At 36.3% G+C, this 17,646-nt stretch overlaps 1 protein-coding gene across 3 annotated transcripts; it reads right to left on the bottom strand.

Annotated features, from left to right (window-relative positions):
- Positions 1–12,938, bottom strand: LOC104884365 (phosphoribosylaminoimidazole carboxylase, chloroplastic). 3 transcript variants are annotated; one of them, XM_048634549.2, is made up of 16 exons: positions 12,682–12,938; positions 12,046–12,261; positions 11,844–11,955; positions 11,467–11,529; positions 11,229–11,367; positions 8,911–8,966; positions 4,434–4,507; positions 4,134–4,281; positions 3,839–4,012; positions 3,554–3,641; positions 3,344–3,451; positions 2,240–2,343; positions 2,025–2,142; positions 1,849–1,943; positions 1,146–1,252; positions 1–456 (listed from the first exon to the last, which is right to left on the bottom strand). In XM_048634549.2, the coding sequence occupies exons 1-16, from the start codon at positions 12,882–12,884 to the stop codon at positions 363–365; spliced, it is 1,899 nt and encodes a 632-aa protein (XP_048490506.1). In that variant the 5' UTR covers positions 12,885–12,938; the 3' UTR covers positions 1–362. The 3 variants fall into 3 exon arrangements, with proteins under 3 accessions (XP_048490506.1, XP_010667304.3, XP_048490507.1); XM_010669002.4 differs by having other exon boundaries at positions 3,344–3,448; positions 12,682–12,937; XM_048634550.2 differs by lacking the exons at positions 11,229–11,367; positions 11,467–11,529; positions 11,844–11,955; positions 12,046–12,261; positions 12,682–12,938 and adding an exon at positions 4,703–4,772 and having other exon boundaries at positions 8,911–8,950.
- Between the last annotated feature and the right edge of the window lie 4,708 nt (positions 12,939–17,646).

Here is a 17,646-nt window from a genome sequence, read left to right as displayed (position 1 = left end):
GAAGATGTAACAAGGGGTACTAGCTTTTTCATGGTGTACCCCCATCTTTTATAGACTTTGGACCACAGGTAACCCAGTTGAAACACTAAGAATACAAAATCTGAACCAAAGGTCTTTCTAGATCATGCAAAACTACAAGGTTAGGATAACCCTGTGAATAATGTAATGTACCCTCTATAACATATTTTATTTTCTTCTTCCTGTATCAATAGATCTAAAGTTTACAACATATGTAATTTATCTGGTATCACCATAAGTAACCTCCTCCTAAGATTTTAGTAGTTGTATAACTTGCTTCCAGAGGTACACTAATCTAAACCTCCAACATGCAGTTCCGCATTTATGTTGAATGAGAAAGCATCTTAATTATTCAAGTACACTTCCCAACCATCTTTATGTAACCTATCAGCCTTTACCAGCACTTCATCCCTAGCATCTTCAAGATATTGGGCCATTCTGCAAGAAGAGGGTAAGCATTATTAATGACGAAAATTTTCGGAAACTAATGTCTCCTAATGTCTTAAAGACCTGTTTGGTAGCCAGTACTAACGCCCTTTTCTTGTCACCTTATTTTTGTTTATCGAACTTATCTGAACTTATTAGAACTTGACTAAACTTACTAGCACTTATCCGCAGTTATCTAAACTTATTAAACCTTATTAGTTTATATCATACCTTATTTTATGAGTGTGTCACAACCTTATATTTGCTTAACTAAAGTTATCTGCACTTATTAGTCCTTATTTGAACTTATCTTAACTAATATGAAATTATCTACACTTATTTTTACTAATAAAAGCTGAAAATAAGTTGAACAAAACAAGGCCTCAATGGTGCTAATGACAATCATATTACATATAACTTGTCAATTTAATCTCTTACTCATTACCATGGTGATGGATTCTTATCCCACATATGTGGTTTCTTCTTTTCAATTCCACTCAATACCACCTCTAAAGTGATAATTGATGGTAATGAAAACTTATCAAGCATATGAGAAGTTTGGGGATGGATAAGCATTACAATAAACAAGACATGGACTTCCTATTCGAGACTACATATGCATTCATTACCATTACCAAAATTTATTACCATCTAGCAAACAGACCATTTAAAGAAAAAAAGAATGCAAGAGCAGGACAAACCTAGACTTTAGATCTGAATCACCAACTCCCAACATCCTCACTGCGAGAAGCCCAGCATTTGTTGCATTGTTTATTGCAACTGTTGCAACAGGAACCCCTCTAGGCATCTGCATCAATTAGGTTAAAGAAGTCATATTCAGCATCTTTTTAGTGTACAAGGAACATCTGGGCTTGCCCTCTCTCAGGGCTTGGCCTGACCACGATTGTAGTAAATAGAAAAGAGAGATGTTCGCAACACTAACTTTGTAAGCAGTTTCCATCATCAAGATTTAAGGGAAACGAAGAAGGGCTGTATGGACATGGAGGGAAAAGGGAAATTGGTTTTCTTATGGTTCTGTGCAAGTTACATGGGGGGTCAACACTGGGAAATAGGTCAATTTACTGGAATCCAACAGAAGGTAGTGATTTGCAATAATAAACTTTTAATAAAGTAGTTCTGGACAAATTTTTATAAGATAGTTTTTCACAAAAAGTTAATTTTAATAGGTAGTTTCAGACAACCTTTTTCTTTTAAAGGAACAACTTTTTTCAGTTTTGTGGGTTCAAGTGAGCCCAAGCTGCATCTGCCACTGAGAAAATCTTGCAACATCCTGATCATGCTTGCACATACAGATACTTGACATTTTTTCTACTATAGCCTATCCAACAATTAAGAGAAGGTTGGGAACTGATATATTAGCAACTACAAATATGTAAATAATACCTGCACAATTGATAAGAGGGAATCAAGTCCATCCATCGAGGAACCACGTACAGGAACACCAATTACTGGCACAGGAGTAAGTGCTGCAACCATTCCTGAAAGAGCCATACTTGATAAATCTAAACTGTTGGTTGATGCAAAGACCGAAAGCAAGAAACAAGTGTTGATGGTGTAACCTGGCAAATGTGCTGCACCACCAGCACCAGCAATGATGACTTGGATACCTCGTTCCCAAGCAGACTTAGCATATGAAAACATCATTTCTGGGGTCCTGTGAGCAGAAACAATTCTCACCTGCAGATTTTTTAACATATGCCAACTATATTATCATGTGACGACTCGTTGCAGCTTATTTCATGTATAAAGCAATAAAGTTCAAAAAAAAATCCACCTCATGTTCCACTCCAAACATATCTAAAATCCGTGAAGCATCCTTCATGACAGGAAGATCTGAATCAGATCCCATTATAATCCCAACTCGAACCGAGATTGCACCTAGAAATGACATTGCATGAGTTATCCCAACAATTGACCAGGTTGACAAATAAAGGTCCTAAATGAAGACAATGCAGCTCACTTTGTAAAAGCTTTGAAATGTCAAGCAGTGTGTCATCAGAAGCGTTGATCTTCACCCCCACCCCCATTAATAACATGAAACAAAAAGAGCTAAAAGATAACCTGATTTTCCATGAAAATTTTACTCTCCATACTAGATTTAACTACAGTCTACAATCTGCTTTCCCTACGTAAGTAGAGCTTAAAAGGCACGAAGTAAGCAAATATGTCTTTAACATGTAATAAGTCAACACCTAAAAGTTGAGTGTGGTAGGTTCCATTTGCTTCCTGGTTGGTTGTATGGTACGGGCACATTATGATAATTACATGGAAACGGATTGGTCATCACTAAGTTGATCCCGTAACCAACTTTTGGCTAAGGAGGTAAAACATATGCAAATCATTGGACAAGAAGCACACATGACAACCTAAAGGTTTTCCCTTCTCAGAATGGGATACACAAAAATAAACAAGGAATAAAGCATCACTTAAAAAGAGTTGCTATCTTGTGCCAACTTTGTAAATCAGCATCCCAGATAAGTGTCTATAAGGAGAAGTCAGCAATTAGCTGTCAAATTTTTCTGCTTTAGATTATAATGGACTAAAAAAAGAATGGTCTTTAAGTTATAGGTGCTTATTATTTTGTAGAAAACCAAGTGATGGTTGCATTTTAAGTATAAGATCTAATGGAAGCAACTTCTTAATTATAGTAAGGGTAAGGCTGCATACAACCAATTTCCTAACAACCCCCTCCAACCACCAAAAGAAATAAAAATTATAATTAATGCACTACAACATAAAAGTTTTCACTCTCCTCACACTGTAGAGAATTTCAAGATTTTATCTCTCTCTTAGTGTCTCATACTCTAATATGAAACAGGCATCAACACGCAGAATACGATCAAATGGCGAATACATGGTAACCAATTATCTGACTAACCATCTGTTTTGTCTTGTTTCAGCAAGGATTTTAGATGCCCCTCCACGATGCCCATAGAAGAGCCAACAATGGTGATGTGACCCATCTTACGTTGCCTTTTCATTTCTGCTATGATAGTTTTCATATCAGCAGTGTTGCAGAACATGATCATGAAGCCTTTGTAGAAAGTTATAATTGCAAAATATCAATGAATGAGATCCTCAAACAAACCTGACTTGTCATACCAATGAACTGAAGCCCCTGGCACAGTTAGACTTCTTCTCATAAGTTCGTGAGCTAAAAGGAAACCAGGTTCCCCCTATAAGGATACAAGATTAAACAAACATGTTATTTCACCATGAAAAAGATGTGGTAAATCCAATCACAAAAATTACAAGCCAAAAAATTTTGTCATTTTATCAGCAACTTAGATCCCTTGTGATGAAACTCACCTCAAAACTTCTTTAACTAATATGCTTTTTGACAATTCAAGGCAGCAAGGGAAAGAATAATTACCTCATCTTCTCCTAGTATATTATACATTATTGCAGCTATTGTCTTCATTGATGGATCACCAAGTGGAAGACCAACAACTGCTCGCAAGTGTTGCTCATACTGTGAGGTGTAACAAGATTCGATAGTATGATGCCCACTATTATGCGGTCTGGGGGCCACTTCATTCAGCAGAATCTGCAGCAGCAGTGTAGATTTAGTGAGCACAAAGTCGCAAAATATGGTTTATGAATGCATACAGTGAATAAGAAAGTCTTTCAAATTGAAAAAATAACAAATAGAAGTCAGTAAATATAACCTCTCCAGCCTCTGTCAAAAACAATTCTACTGCAAAGACGCCTGCTCCTTCCAACGAACTTACAGCTTTATGTGCAACATCAGTGGCTAGTTTTCTTACTTTCCATGGTACAACAGCCGGAGCCTTAACTATGTGACATATGTTTTCCCTACCAAAAAACCAGCAACCATAATAAGTGCAATCTTTTGTAATCCTCTTTTTCTTAGGAGAGATGTGCTGCTCCCTTATAGGTACAACATAATGGTCAATGAGGCAATTAAAAATGTCAAACATCTCTTCAAACTCTAGAGAAACACATACTTGTGTATAGTTTCAACAACAGGATAGCACAAGATAGAATTGTCTCTTCCTCTAGCAACAATGACCGCCAACTCCTGAACCAAAAAATAAATAAGCGTCAGAATTATCATGGCCATCTCCACCTAAGAAGCCATAGAATTTGATTCAAATAGAAGTACTGATATGATTAAGCAGTAACACACACAAAACAAAATGCTAATTTTGTTTTCTTTAAAACTAAAATCAGATAAGATTATTAAACCAACAAACAGATTAAATTTGTAAAATACCATGTGGGATGAAAAGAGGATACTCAATGATAGCCAGCTGGAAGAGAAGACTTCCCGTCCCATGGTGTACCTGAGTGCATGTCAGCAAGACTTCTGAACACAAGTGAATTGGAGTCTTTTTTTAAACTACAGTTTGTATATGGCAGTTGGTATTTAGAATGTGGCGATAAAGAGGAAACATAAGGTGATCCTTACACAGTTGGACTCAAGGGGGGCAACAGAGACGTATAAGCTAGTTCTGTCAGAAACATTGGTCAGTCCAAAGTGAACAGACTAGACTCCGGTAATGTTGTAAGCACCAACTTTAAATGAACGACACGCCAGATAATTGAGAAGAAAATTTTATTGATCTCTTGATCAAGAGAGAGAAGCAAATTACTGGAGGTGCCAGTACTTTTTGAGAATAGAATGATCAAGGAGCTGAAAAAGAAGATATTGATTACAGGAACCCCTCATGCATGGAAGAACCTTTCTGCAGGTTACTTCCTGTGCACTATTAGAGCCTATGCTAAGTTCCATCTTCTTCACCTGAATATTTACCATTTTATTACAAAAGACGACAAAGAGGACAAAAATTAGAGTTCCACACTAGTTAGTCTAGGACTATTTTCAGTGCGAAGATTCCATTTCCTGTAACAAGTTTTCCTGGAAAAAATATTATAGCGAGTGAATCTGGCTTACTTGTCACTAAATGTGACCTGAACGAGACAATTGGCTTACTTCATTGGCACCTTAGTTGATTGGAGCTCAAAAGCCTTTGATTTTGAAGCCTTCAACTGTGATTGGAATTTGCAACAAATCAACCTCGCCCTCCCATCGTGCTGACCTATCACAGACGTGGCAAGAAAGGTGTCAAGGAAAAGGGAGAGAATTAACGGTAACCTGGGAGAAACTCAGAGAATGTCAGAGCATATTCAGAGAATATCCAGAGTCACAGAAAATACTGAGCTGTAGGATGAGGTGTCCTGTGAGGTATCCTTTTCACGTGTTATTAGGAGAATGAAAGTTGTAGCTAGCAATAAATAGAGGCTAGATGGTAGTAGTATGGTACAATTGAAGAGTTTTTCATACTAATTTGGGAGAAATCTTGGCCTCTCGAAAGCCTTGAGCTAGTTTGTTCTATCATATACACCTCAGCTCTGTGTGAGTTTTCTCTCATTATTGAGGAAGAAGAATTCTGCCATTATTATCTGCGTGTGTGTGTTCAGGACCCTTAATTTGTTACAACTTGGTATCAGAGCAAGCTGATCCATGACACCTGCGACTAGCGCTCAGAATGCTTAACGCATGGATAAACTTGAAGAAGAAGTTGCGGCCTCAAGAGCAGCATGGCAGAAGAAATAGCTACGGCAGTAGCAAAGCTCTGCAAATGCGATGACCACTATCACACCAGATCATTGCAAGTATGGATCATTCCACCCAGAGGTTGGAAGGCCAGATTGAGCACTCCCGGGAGACTCAAGAAGGCATGATAGAGAAAATTCGGTCTGACCAGTGCAAATTCTAGGAGGAGGTAAGAAATTCCATGAACCTGAGACGACCACCTTCTACTCCTTTTGTGAACGAGGAAGAGGAGGAAGGGTTCGTTCAAAGAGGATTGGGGCCCCTCAACCAGGGAGAAATCAGAGGGGAGGAGGAACTTACCTTTGCCGAAAATCCTGGCGGTGAAGTTTTTATTTAATGGGATGGTTCAGGTGGAGGACCAGGAGGAACTCAGCGGAGCAGAGACGGTAATGGGTGGGGAGGCACGGGTGGGGAGGCACGGGTTGTACGAACGGAGGTGGTGGTAGGCCTGGTGGTAGTGATGGGCGGGGAGGAAACGGAAATTATGGTGGAGGAGGTTGGGACACAGCAGGGAGAAATAACGGAGGATATTGGTGGGGAAGTGCTGAAGGAAACGGTGAAAGTGGAGGCGGGTCAGGCTGGGGTGGTAAGGGCGGGGAAATTGGAGATATCGGAAGTTGGATATGCCACTTTTCGATGGCCAAGACCCGGATGGATGGATGGGTAGTCAAAGCAGAGAGGTATTTTAATTTTTATTACGTCAATGAGGAGGAGAAAATGGGAGCGGCAGTAGTAGGCTTAGAGGGGGATGCACTGTCGTGGTATCATTGGGAGCATCGCCGGCGGGCAATCAGGGTGTGGCCGGAGCTCCAGGAGTTAGTACTGCAACAATTCCGACCAGCCCACTCTGGGTCACTCTATGAACAGTGGTTAGCTATGCGACAGGTGGATTCAGTCCATAATTACCGACGACAATTCATTAAATGGCAGCTCCTTTGGACGAGGTTCCAGAGAGAATTTTGATGGGGCAGTCTTTACATGGGCTCAAGGAGGAAGTAAAAGCTGAAGTAAGGCAAATGGGCCCATTAACGTTGGACCAAGCCATGGAACATGCATTAAATAGAGTCCTCCCATTTAGGCTTCAGCATATGTTTGCTGCAAATCTCAGATCTTATTCCAACAACAGTCCTAGACTTCACCATAGAATAATACGCTACAACCTCACATATAAATACACATCTTACCACATGATCAACATATAAACTCTATTTGAAGGACTCTCATACTACTTGAGCCTATGCCAACTATGACAAGTAACTTTGCAGCCTTAATAAGGGTGTACACTGCGTCCAAGACCAAACCGGCCTCCAATATGCTGCCATGTCTTAGATACTCATGTCAGGTACATGGAGCACTTAATGGACCAGCCAAACAGGCTTTCTGGAGTCAGGGACCAACTTTTGCAGCTTAGTAGAAACAGGTTTCCATCTTAATTTCTTTATACTTCTTGTCTTCTTCAACCACTGCATTGGACTTGTTATCCTAACCATATGCATCTATTACAATGAGAATTCTTTTTTATCTATATCGCCTCTAGGAAGTTGAATAATTCATACTGTGATAAATTTCAGAAAGCAAAGGATAGAACGCTAGAAAATTAGGTTGAAACAAATATAGTAATATAATTGGCAAGCTAGAAAGTAGCTACCTTCAAAAAACACAATGCTTACTAGTAATTTTTTTGATGGTAATATCTCCATTCTTAAAAGTGTATTTGCTCACTGCACTACACAAGAGGAAGAAAAATGGTTGTTTTTGTTTTAAATGCTTAATATATTTTCCGAACATTGACCCCCAAAGTAATTGTCGTTGTAATGTATTTTTATACTTAGGGTGTATTGATGAAAGAAAGGAGCAACATGACAATTGAGCAAGTTCCCTTTTTCTAAAGAAGGTAGGTCGGTGCAAAGCAAAGAAACGAATCACTTCAGATTCAGACTTCCTACTACTTTAATATTATGCTTAAATGAGAAGAGCTTCTCCTTGCCTCAAGCAAAGAAGAAAGCAATGTCTACCAGTAAATGCCTTCAAACTTCAGTAAGCCATATAGAAAGTAACATCAATAGAAGTTTCAATCCTGCCTAATATTTTAGTGGGGGAAAGTTAAGACAAAGCCTGAGCAATCAAATTAATGAAGCTAAGCTTCACATAAGCCCCTAGTCTGATAAATTCTCAGACAAACAAGCTGGGTACAAGCAATAAAATAGCAATGGCTAGGCAGTGCATATGAATGCTTGGAATTAACAAAAGCTTTATTATTCTTTCCCTTCTTATGCCCTTACTAGGTTTGGAGGTTAGAGTTATGCAAGGAGTGAGAAGGTATGAATCTTTTAGGTTTTAGCTCTTAAGTAACTCCTTTTGCAACTCTTAAATGGTTTGACATAAGAAGGTAGACAGTACAAATCATTTTACCACTTAAGAAAATTTTCGATTTTCAGAGGAGCTTAACAACCAGATCACAACCACTGCTTGGAAAAAGGGAAATTGCAATCAAACATAATTTCAAAACTTGATCTCCACAAAGATTTAATCATTCTGAGAAACAAACAAGACTAGGGATGTCTCAAACATATGTGGGTGTAGATCTTACAAAAAATTGCACAACTTTTTCATTAAACTCTTGATTTCCATCTTAAAAGGAGAACCTTAGGCCTTTCACCTTCACCCCAAGCATAAGCTGCTAAAATTGACAAGATCATTTTATTTTCTGACAGCAAATTTATACATATTTTCAAACTTAATGCTGGCATAGTGCAAGTCTCAATATAATCAACAAAAAATAACCATTCATGATATGCATAGACGGAGCATATATTCCTGGTACTATAAATCAACAACTCATTTGACCAATATCTGATGCTAACCTTTACAAATGGAGCCCACTTCTCAACATATAGACCTCGCTCATATCCCCCGAGAGCTGCAGAATGTGGAAAGTATGTTAATAGTGCAGAAAAAGTCAAAGAGAAAGAACTCGGAGACATGAGTAGTGTATGTGTCTATCTGAGAATGAGAAAGATAAAAGACTGGACTTTTAAGTTTTAAGCAACAATTATTGATAAGTGCATAATTGAGTATGTTTTTATTCCCTTATTTTGGTCTTTTATGTCATTATTTGGTCAATGTTTTAGATATTTAGATTAATTTTAATAATGTTAGATCATATATTACTTTTGCTAAAATTTACTATAAATTGCACTAATTAGCTCATTTTGTTGACATTAGGTATTATGGAGTCAAAGAAGACTAACAAAGTCTTACAACATAAGACAAGCAAATGAAGGGAAGAATGAGAAATAAAATAAAAAGAGAAAATGAAAAGAAACCAAGCAACTTGTTGTACATCAGTTGGAAGGTTGGTGCCAAAGAAAAAAAGAAGAATAGAAGAAAAGAGAGAAGATATTGAGAATATCTTGTACATCTTCTACAATTCATGAACAGAGGAAAGCTTAAGAGAAAAAAAAAGAAGAGGAAACTCTCTTATTCATCCTTCTGTACTTAACAAAAATGGAAGTAACTCAAACAATTTCCTTTTTCCCTTTCACACTAAAATCCCACGAAATTTGTCCCAAACTATCAAGCAATCAATTTTGGGATTTTTCACCGGTTTTGTGTAGGCTTCGATTGAGTATAATTTGGAAGCCCTTCTTTCGATTTAGGGTATGCAAGGATAGTCAGAAAATAAGGAGAGTACTACAAGGGAGTTTTGGGATTAGCGGAATCGAGATTTCAATTGAGCGAGAAGATTGCTTTTCACATGGATTTGATTCGTCGGCAAATACTCAGTGAGCTTAAGTAATATTCTCCTTATGTTGTTTCTCTTTATTCTGTTATTAAAGTTCTCAATGCAATGAGTTTGTAGTTTCGTGGATTTTTGTATTAGTCATTTGATTTTAGATTAATTAAATGAATTCAAGGTTTGGTTTAGTTTTTGAATTACATTGAAGTTCAGTTTACTATCATAATTTAAGCATGATTTGCTATCTCTTTGTGTTTGGGTTACAATTGAATGCTAAGTGTATAATTTGGTCTAGTTTAAATTATACTATTAGTAGTACTAATCATAATTTATTTCTGCGAATGACCTGAATTAAGGCTAGAGTGCAATTCGATAATATTCATGTTAAACTTCTATGGGTTTAATTTGAATATGATTAATGAAGTCCTACTCCAAATGCTTCTAGATTTCGCCATTGTAGGTTGTGATGATACTTAGAGTGTAGAGTCTAGTTTAGAGTTAGTATCAGCCTAGTTCAGTATATTAATATGAAGGATAGGGAGATTTTGCAATCTTAATCTCTACAATTAATCAATTATACCAATCTTGAGTTTATTAGTTATATCGGAATTTATGGCTAGTTGCTTAAGTCTATTGCGGTGGTTATTTTCGGACTTGCTTGTCATCACTTGTAGATAGTAATTAGTTTTACTTTACTTAGTATATTAGTTACTATAATCTTAAACCCCCCAAATCTAAGTAAATAGGTAAATAGTTGTATAATCTCGATTTTATATGTTAATGATATTTTTCTCAGTTAAACTTTGAAATAAGGAATTTAGTAGTCTCTCCGTAGGATCGACCCTTTCTTAGCCTTTCCTACTTGTTAATATTTTTGAGGTATAAGAATAGGTTTTTAATTTTATACGGTAAACGACATGTATCAATTATCATCTGGCTGTTCATTCATAAATATGTCAAAAACACAGGTACTGCAATTAAAACCGGTCCACCATTTACTAAATGCTCATACTGTTAATTATACTTCTAAATATTTGAATGCATATGGAATGGGAAATAGTCTCCTCTCAGGTCCAAGCATTTATTCCTTTGTTCAGTTCTCAACTTCTCACTTATCAGCAACCAACGTTAGAAAACACAAATTACCCCTATCTTCAATCATATTCTACCGTTCAAGTCTTATCAGAAGGCATACAAATCCTAGAGCTACATACTACTCAAGGCTAAGGCCTAAACATCTTGCATGCTTGGTCGCATTTTACAAAATAAAGTAAAGTAGAAAAAGAAAAGTGAAAGATAGAAAGACCGAACAGATAGAACATCCCTGAATTACCAAAGGCATCTAAATTTGTTATCAATTTCTAACAAAATTCTTCCATGTGATTTCTACATAGACAGTTATAACGTCAGACAGAAATACCACAGCAGCAAACTAGTTCATACCTGCAACTGCAGAAGAAAGATCCTCTTCACCCTTAGCAACAGCATTACCACGTCCATCGTAGGCAAGCCTTTTACTTTTAATCATAAGAGGATAGCCAAATAGCTCTCCAGCCCTCCTGGCACTTTCAACACTATCTATCTGCATTGAACATATCTCAACTATAAGATCCAAAAGAAAGCAATTTCAAAAGAATCCAGAAAATGTAAACAGACTGGTACATCACAAGACATAGCGCACCTCCATAAACTCAGGCAAAGGGATTCCATGTCGAGAAAAGTGTAACTTTTGAAGATATTTGTCCTGCATTATACATGATATAAACAGAAATTTACCACCACAAATATCTCATTTCTAATGTATATAACAAAGTCAAAAGGCAACATGTAATAGCTCATATCTTCCTAATTGCACATTTCCATGCCATCACAAACATTGCAAAAAAAGCAGAATGACATATATCTAAGCATTAAACTTAAATACAAAATCAGATTCCACAATTCAAGCTCATCAAAAAGCTAGAATAACAAAATCAAACAGTCAACATAAAAAATCCAAGCATATCCATGTTTTTGTACCATAAAGATTGAAAATATTGTGAAGCATTAATACTATACCTGAATTATCCTAATGGTAGAGGCTTTGGGTTCGCAATCAACTCCTTGTTGTTCAAGTTTATCAAGTGTGGCAACATCAACATGCTCGATCTCTACCGTCAAAACTCCGCATCTAGGCAACCAAAAATACATCTAATTCATCATCACAAAAAACCAGCGAGCTTCAAGAAAACGAAAGGGGGTTAATATTACTAAATCCAACCTCTTTGCAAATTCCTCAACTGTGGCGCTATCATCAAAGCTCCCTACCATATGATAATATGCCAAAGAACTAGCTGGACAGTTCTGAGATGGGTCCAAAATTGCTACTTTGATGGCCAATTCTGAAGCAGCTTGGCATAACATGCGACCGAGCTGGCCACCTCCCAGAACACCCACAATCTTTTCAGACACACCATGAACAGGCAAATTCTCACTCCTGAATAAATATAACAAAGCCACAAACAAGTTCAATTTCCTGGTGAAAAACTACTGAATTCATACACCCAACATAAATTAACATACTTCTAGAGATTCTGAAAATACGCAGATGCTTTATTTCTAACTTCAGAGCCATGTACCCAGAACCACCCCCGACACCACCACAACCTCCCCCTCCGAAAAAAAGGTGAACCCATATAAAATAACGCATAGAAAATCCAAATATTACTAGAAACTGCATTGAATTAAGTCAAATTGTAAAATTAAAAACACACAAATAAAAGGAAAAGAATCCACAAAAAATAGCAAGCCCTAAAAGAAGTGAAAAATCAGAATTCATACAACTGGGAAGTTTTGAGTTGTAAATTGAAATAAAGGAAACGAAACGAAACAAAAAGAAAAAGATAAAAAGACTTACTTGATTGAAGAATTAGGAGATTCAATTGAAGCTTTACAAGAGATAAAAGGATGTATATTACTCTTAACGGACTTGAGAGAAACAGAAGAAGAAGAAGTAAAGTTGGTGGAATCCATTAAAGAAGATTTAATGGAGAAAAAAGGAGCATGCTTGTTACTGGTATGCAATGAGCAGAGAACACCTTGTTGTAGTTGCAGCAGCATTTGGAACAACACTAAGTCTAAAGTAGTAAAGTCTAAACTGACGAAATCTGACGGAAAAAGAGTAAATATATTCTCAGTAAGCTTGAGGCTCAGGGGCGGAAAAAGAAGAAATCTGACGAAACCCGAAACAGAAAAATATTATAATCTTTCCGCGCCCGCGCCGAGTTATATCACTGTTTTGATATTTGGTTCAGTGGTTCGACGGGCCGCAAATCAACAACCCTCTTCTGAAAAAATTCACGGCGAATAATCCAATTTTTATCCATCTTCCTTTTTTTTTTTTTAATCCATCTTCCTATAATAATTTTAGTTTTTTCCTATAATAATATGAACTCTTTAATTTCCTATATAAAATAGAAAAATATTATATGTAGTCCTTAGGCTAACTATAAGAAGTTTAAAATGGAATATTAAACAATAAATAAGCATTAGTTATATAAATTGATGTGTGATTGTATTATTAATTCTTCAAATAATATTATATATCAGGAAATGTATTTAATGCTTATACTTAGCCCTAAGGCTACATATAATATTTTCCTATAAAATATACAAAAAAAAAAAAAATAGTAGCTCTATGATTGTAGAAAAGATAAGAGTTTGGATTATTATGAGAACTATGCCAAAATTTGAAAATAAAAATGGATTATTCAAATCTGATTCCCCTATCTTAATTGTTTTATTTTAGATACCAAAAATTAAGGATTTACTTGTTCTTTTGCACATCTATATCTTCGAATATTCAAATAAGTCTCATATAATTGCTAATACATAAACAATTTTTAGTTCTCCGAAGTTTTTTTCAAATACTCCGAACCCACGTGCATGAAATCCTGGATCCGCCACTGGTTGTGACATTATATTAATTAAATATTAGTTTTATATGCATATGATGCGTACGAAAATACGTAGAAAATTATTTTTTTAGGGAATGTAAACAATTAAATTAATTGTTAATTTTATATAATAAATTAGGGATTTTTGAATTGTTGACGGTTTTCTTTTTATAATATTTTTTTGTATTATTTTTTTTACTTTTCTAATTAAAAGGTAGTTACCTTTTCTATTTTTTACTTATTTTTATTTTTTAATTAAAGTAAGGGCGTGTTCAGCACAAGCTTTTTAAGTAGCTTTTAGTGTCTTGACTAGGTCAAAACACTAATTAAGAAGATTAGTAGTGTTTGGCAACGTAGTGGTGTAAGTAGCTTTTAGTGTTACAAGTAGTGTTTTAGTAGTGTTTGTGAAAGGCTACAATTTGTAGCTTTGGGTAGCTTTATATATTAAAGTTTTATTTGAGTTTTTAGTTAATTATCTGTAAACAACTACTTTGACAGTTTCTTTTACAGGACATCAATATCTTATACCGCTACTTGGACAGCTAACAACTACACACCAACCACTAACAGCTGTCAGCACAACTAACAACTACTCTAACAGCTAAAAGCTACTACTACGGCTATTGTTGCTGAACACGCCCTAAGTAGTTACTTTTTTTTTCTATTTTCCAGTGTCCTACCCCTCTTGACATATAGAATAGAGATTTCAACTTTTATTGCTGGATTTAAGTTAAACTCATATTTAAATAAGAAAAAAAACTAGGAAAAATTGACAAATATAAGCCAACCTTTGGCCCATCTTTCACAAATAAGTCAACTTTTTGAAATTCCATAAATAAGCTAACTTTTGCATCATTTTAGCCAAATTTAGGTTAGGGCTTTTCATTTATCAGCTAACACATGTTACAGCAAGTTAATCACTATTTAAATATTATTTTATTAATCACAATTATAATTTAAATCTAATTTAATTATAATCACTATTTAGTCAGTATTTTATACCTAATTTGATTAATAATTTAAACTTTAAAAAATAAAAAAAAAACCTATTGCCATGAACACCACCACAATTGCCACCCCAACTGCCACCCCACCACCCTAACTGCCACCCCACCACCCCAACTGCCACACCAGACCACTGCCCCAACCCCACCCATCGCACAACCAGCCACCACCACCCAAAACCCACGCACCCACCACCGAACCAACCCCACCAAACCCAACACCCCCTAGACCACCCACAAACCCAACCACAATCGAACACCCCACCCACCTCACCAAAACCAAAACCCCCTAACCAACCCTGACACCACCACAAACCCACTGAACCCGACACCACCACAAACCCATTGAACCCGACACCACCACAAACCCACTAAACCGAGCCCTCCACCACTACAAACCACCGAACCCAGCCACACCATCACTCTAAGCCCAGCTGCGCATTAACCCAGCCACAAAACTACCCCCAACACAAAACCACCCATAACCCCACCCGTGAAACCACCCAAAACCCCGAAACAACCCGGACCATCAAATTACCCAAAACCCCTGCCGTGAAACCACCCAAAACCCCCGCCATGAAACCCCCATCCCGAACCAAACACCACTGTAACAGCCAGTAAATAATGAGGGTTTGATCTGTGATTAAGAAATCTAAGTTACGGAATTTAAATGTGATCGTACGTAGATAATGCCTATGATAAGTTGTATGTGAAAATAAATTGTGGATAAATTGTGCTTACGTGTAATTGTTGCCTAGAAGAAAAAATATATAATAATAATTGTATCGTTAGTTAAATGAGAATATGAATAATGTTATCTGGGTACTATGATCGACATATTATTGTAAGGATTTGAAATTGTGGGAGTTGAAAATTGTTGCAAGATAGAAAATTAATGATTCAACTATTAAGCACATCAATGGGTACGCTTAATAAAATGGACTTTGAAGTTCTTTTAATGAATGGGCTTAGGTAAATTAAGGAGATCTATGTTAAGGGTATTTGGATTAAAAAAATCACCTTGTAGGGCTTTAGACCACTAACCTAAGATATATTACTAAATTGGGAGTCATATTAAGAGGAAAAGAAAAACTGAAATTTCTGGAATGCACCAAGTGGAGGAAAGACCTCCTTAATGACCCTAAGATGGACGACCAAGGCTGAAGGGATACACCCATACCTTCCTCATATATACCTCCCCATTCCACATAATTTTCATCACCAAATTCGAACAAAAGTGTGCTGCCCAAGACTTCTCTCCTTTTTCCTCTTCTGCTCGCCATTCTGGCAGTATTGCCAGGGGCTCGCCTCTGCTTGTTTTTTTTTCGAATTTTTCCTTCATACTTCTGCATGCAAAACCTGATTCTCACTTTATACATATAGGAGCATAGCAGCAAAGAAATCACCATTTCGAGGCCAAGAAGTTCAAGAAATAGAGCCATCTTCTTCAACTAGGAAAACAGTAAGTATGTTTTGGGTCAACTGATATACTTCCTTTGGGTATTTTCTTATGATTTTTCTTGTGGATGTAAATAGGTGTTTAAGGATTCCAAGAAAGTCAGGACCTCATTCTAAGGAGAAGGAGAAGTCGAATTGCACCAATTGCGAACTAAGGTATGCAAATTCAATCCGTTTTTGGAGGACAAGTATTGCAAGAACTATTAGAAGTATTTTTGAGAATGAATTTGAGGATAAATTCTTGGTTTAGATGACTATTAGCTACTGTATATTGATGGTAATTAAATATAAACCTTTGCATGTTGAAAAGCAAATGAATTTGGGTTCCTTTCTTACACTAGAAAATGGTTAAGTGTGTGTGTATTCGGTTTTTCATAAAGAATTGTGTTTACTTGCATTTTGGATGGTATTGGTGTGATTGGAAGTAGGTTAGACGATGATTAAGATATTACATGTGTGTATGTTAATGGTTAAGAAAATCTCTTGTGATAGTGGTTGAATTCTTACACTAAAGAAGATGTATGTTTAAAGTTGTTTTACTACGTGATTTCTATAAAGAATGCTCCTTGAATTGTAGGAAGGTTGTATTGAAATTCTTGCAATGAAATCTTGATGAGGAAATACTGTATTTCAATAGTGTATATTCATAAGAGTTGTTACCTCACTTCATATTACACTAGGTGCGGAGAAAACTATTTAAAACGCGCTTTTAAGAATGAATTACCCTCGATTTCCTAGAATGTTTTCAAGGGAAGAGTATTTTGCAATAATTGGACATTTACAGTAGGTTAGAGATGAACTTACTCACATTATTCAAAATTCATTTGAAGATAAAATTCTGTTCAAAAAGAAATAATCTTCTTTATAAAGTCCGAAACCTCCTTTTTACACACGAAAATCCAAATTTTTCCCTGATTGTTTGAGTTGCATTGTTTGTGGGATTTCTAAACTTATCTTGCATCTCAAAGATCATATAGATACTGTCCTAAGTCCACCAATCCATCCTTATCAAAAATTTAGAAAAGTTTCACAACTTAAGATTGAAAACGGAACATTTACAAATTGTTTTGGTAAAGTGTGTTGTTATTAGTGAATTTGAATCCGTTTTTGCGTATCGAAGAGGAGTATGTGTAATGTGTGTGAGGACATGGCCTATAAAAGCTTACAAGCGAGCAAATAGTAGGAGTCTAAACTCCGAATTGTGTGGAGGTCTACACCTTGGTGCACCTCAATTTGTGATCTCTTTTTCCTGCGCACCAATGTAAACAGTTTAAACTTGTGTTCGTATTTAGATGTTTACAAATGAACACGTGAATATTTGAAGTGTGTAATAACCCTATGATAGAGGCGCTTTGCCAAAATAATGATTTGCATAAGAAATTTTGGAGTGTGACTACTCCTTATTTTCAGCCACCATAATTAGTTTTGGATTGATTTGTGTACCAGCATAAGTTAATTTTGTTC

The sequence above is a fragment of the Beta vulgaris genome, chromosome 8, assembly GCF_026745355.1.
Source record: "Beta vulgaris subsp. vulgaris cultivar EL10 chromosome 8, EL10.2, whole genome shotgun sequence".
Classification (NCBI taxonomy): domain Eukaryota; kingdom Viridiplantae; phylum Streptophyta; class Magnoliopsida; order Caryophyllales; family Amaranthaceae; genus Beta; species Beta vulgaris.
This window is presented reverse-complemented; position numbering and strand designations above follow the sequence as displayed.

Coding starts and splice junctions, on each gene's coding strand:
- LOC104884365 (XM_048634549.2), bottom strand. CDS start 12,884: ATGCTGCTGCAACTACAACAAGGTGTTCTCTGCTCATTGCATACCAGT. Junction 11,368..11,466: donor CTTTGCCTGAGTTTATGGAG/GTGCGCTATGTC, acceptor TGTTCAATGCAG/ATAGATAGTGTTGAAAGTGC. Junction 4,282..4,433: donor GTTGTTGAAACTATACACAA/GTATGTGTTTCT, acceptor GTTTTTTGGTAG/GGAAAACATATGTCACATAG.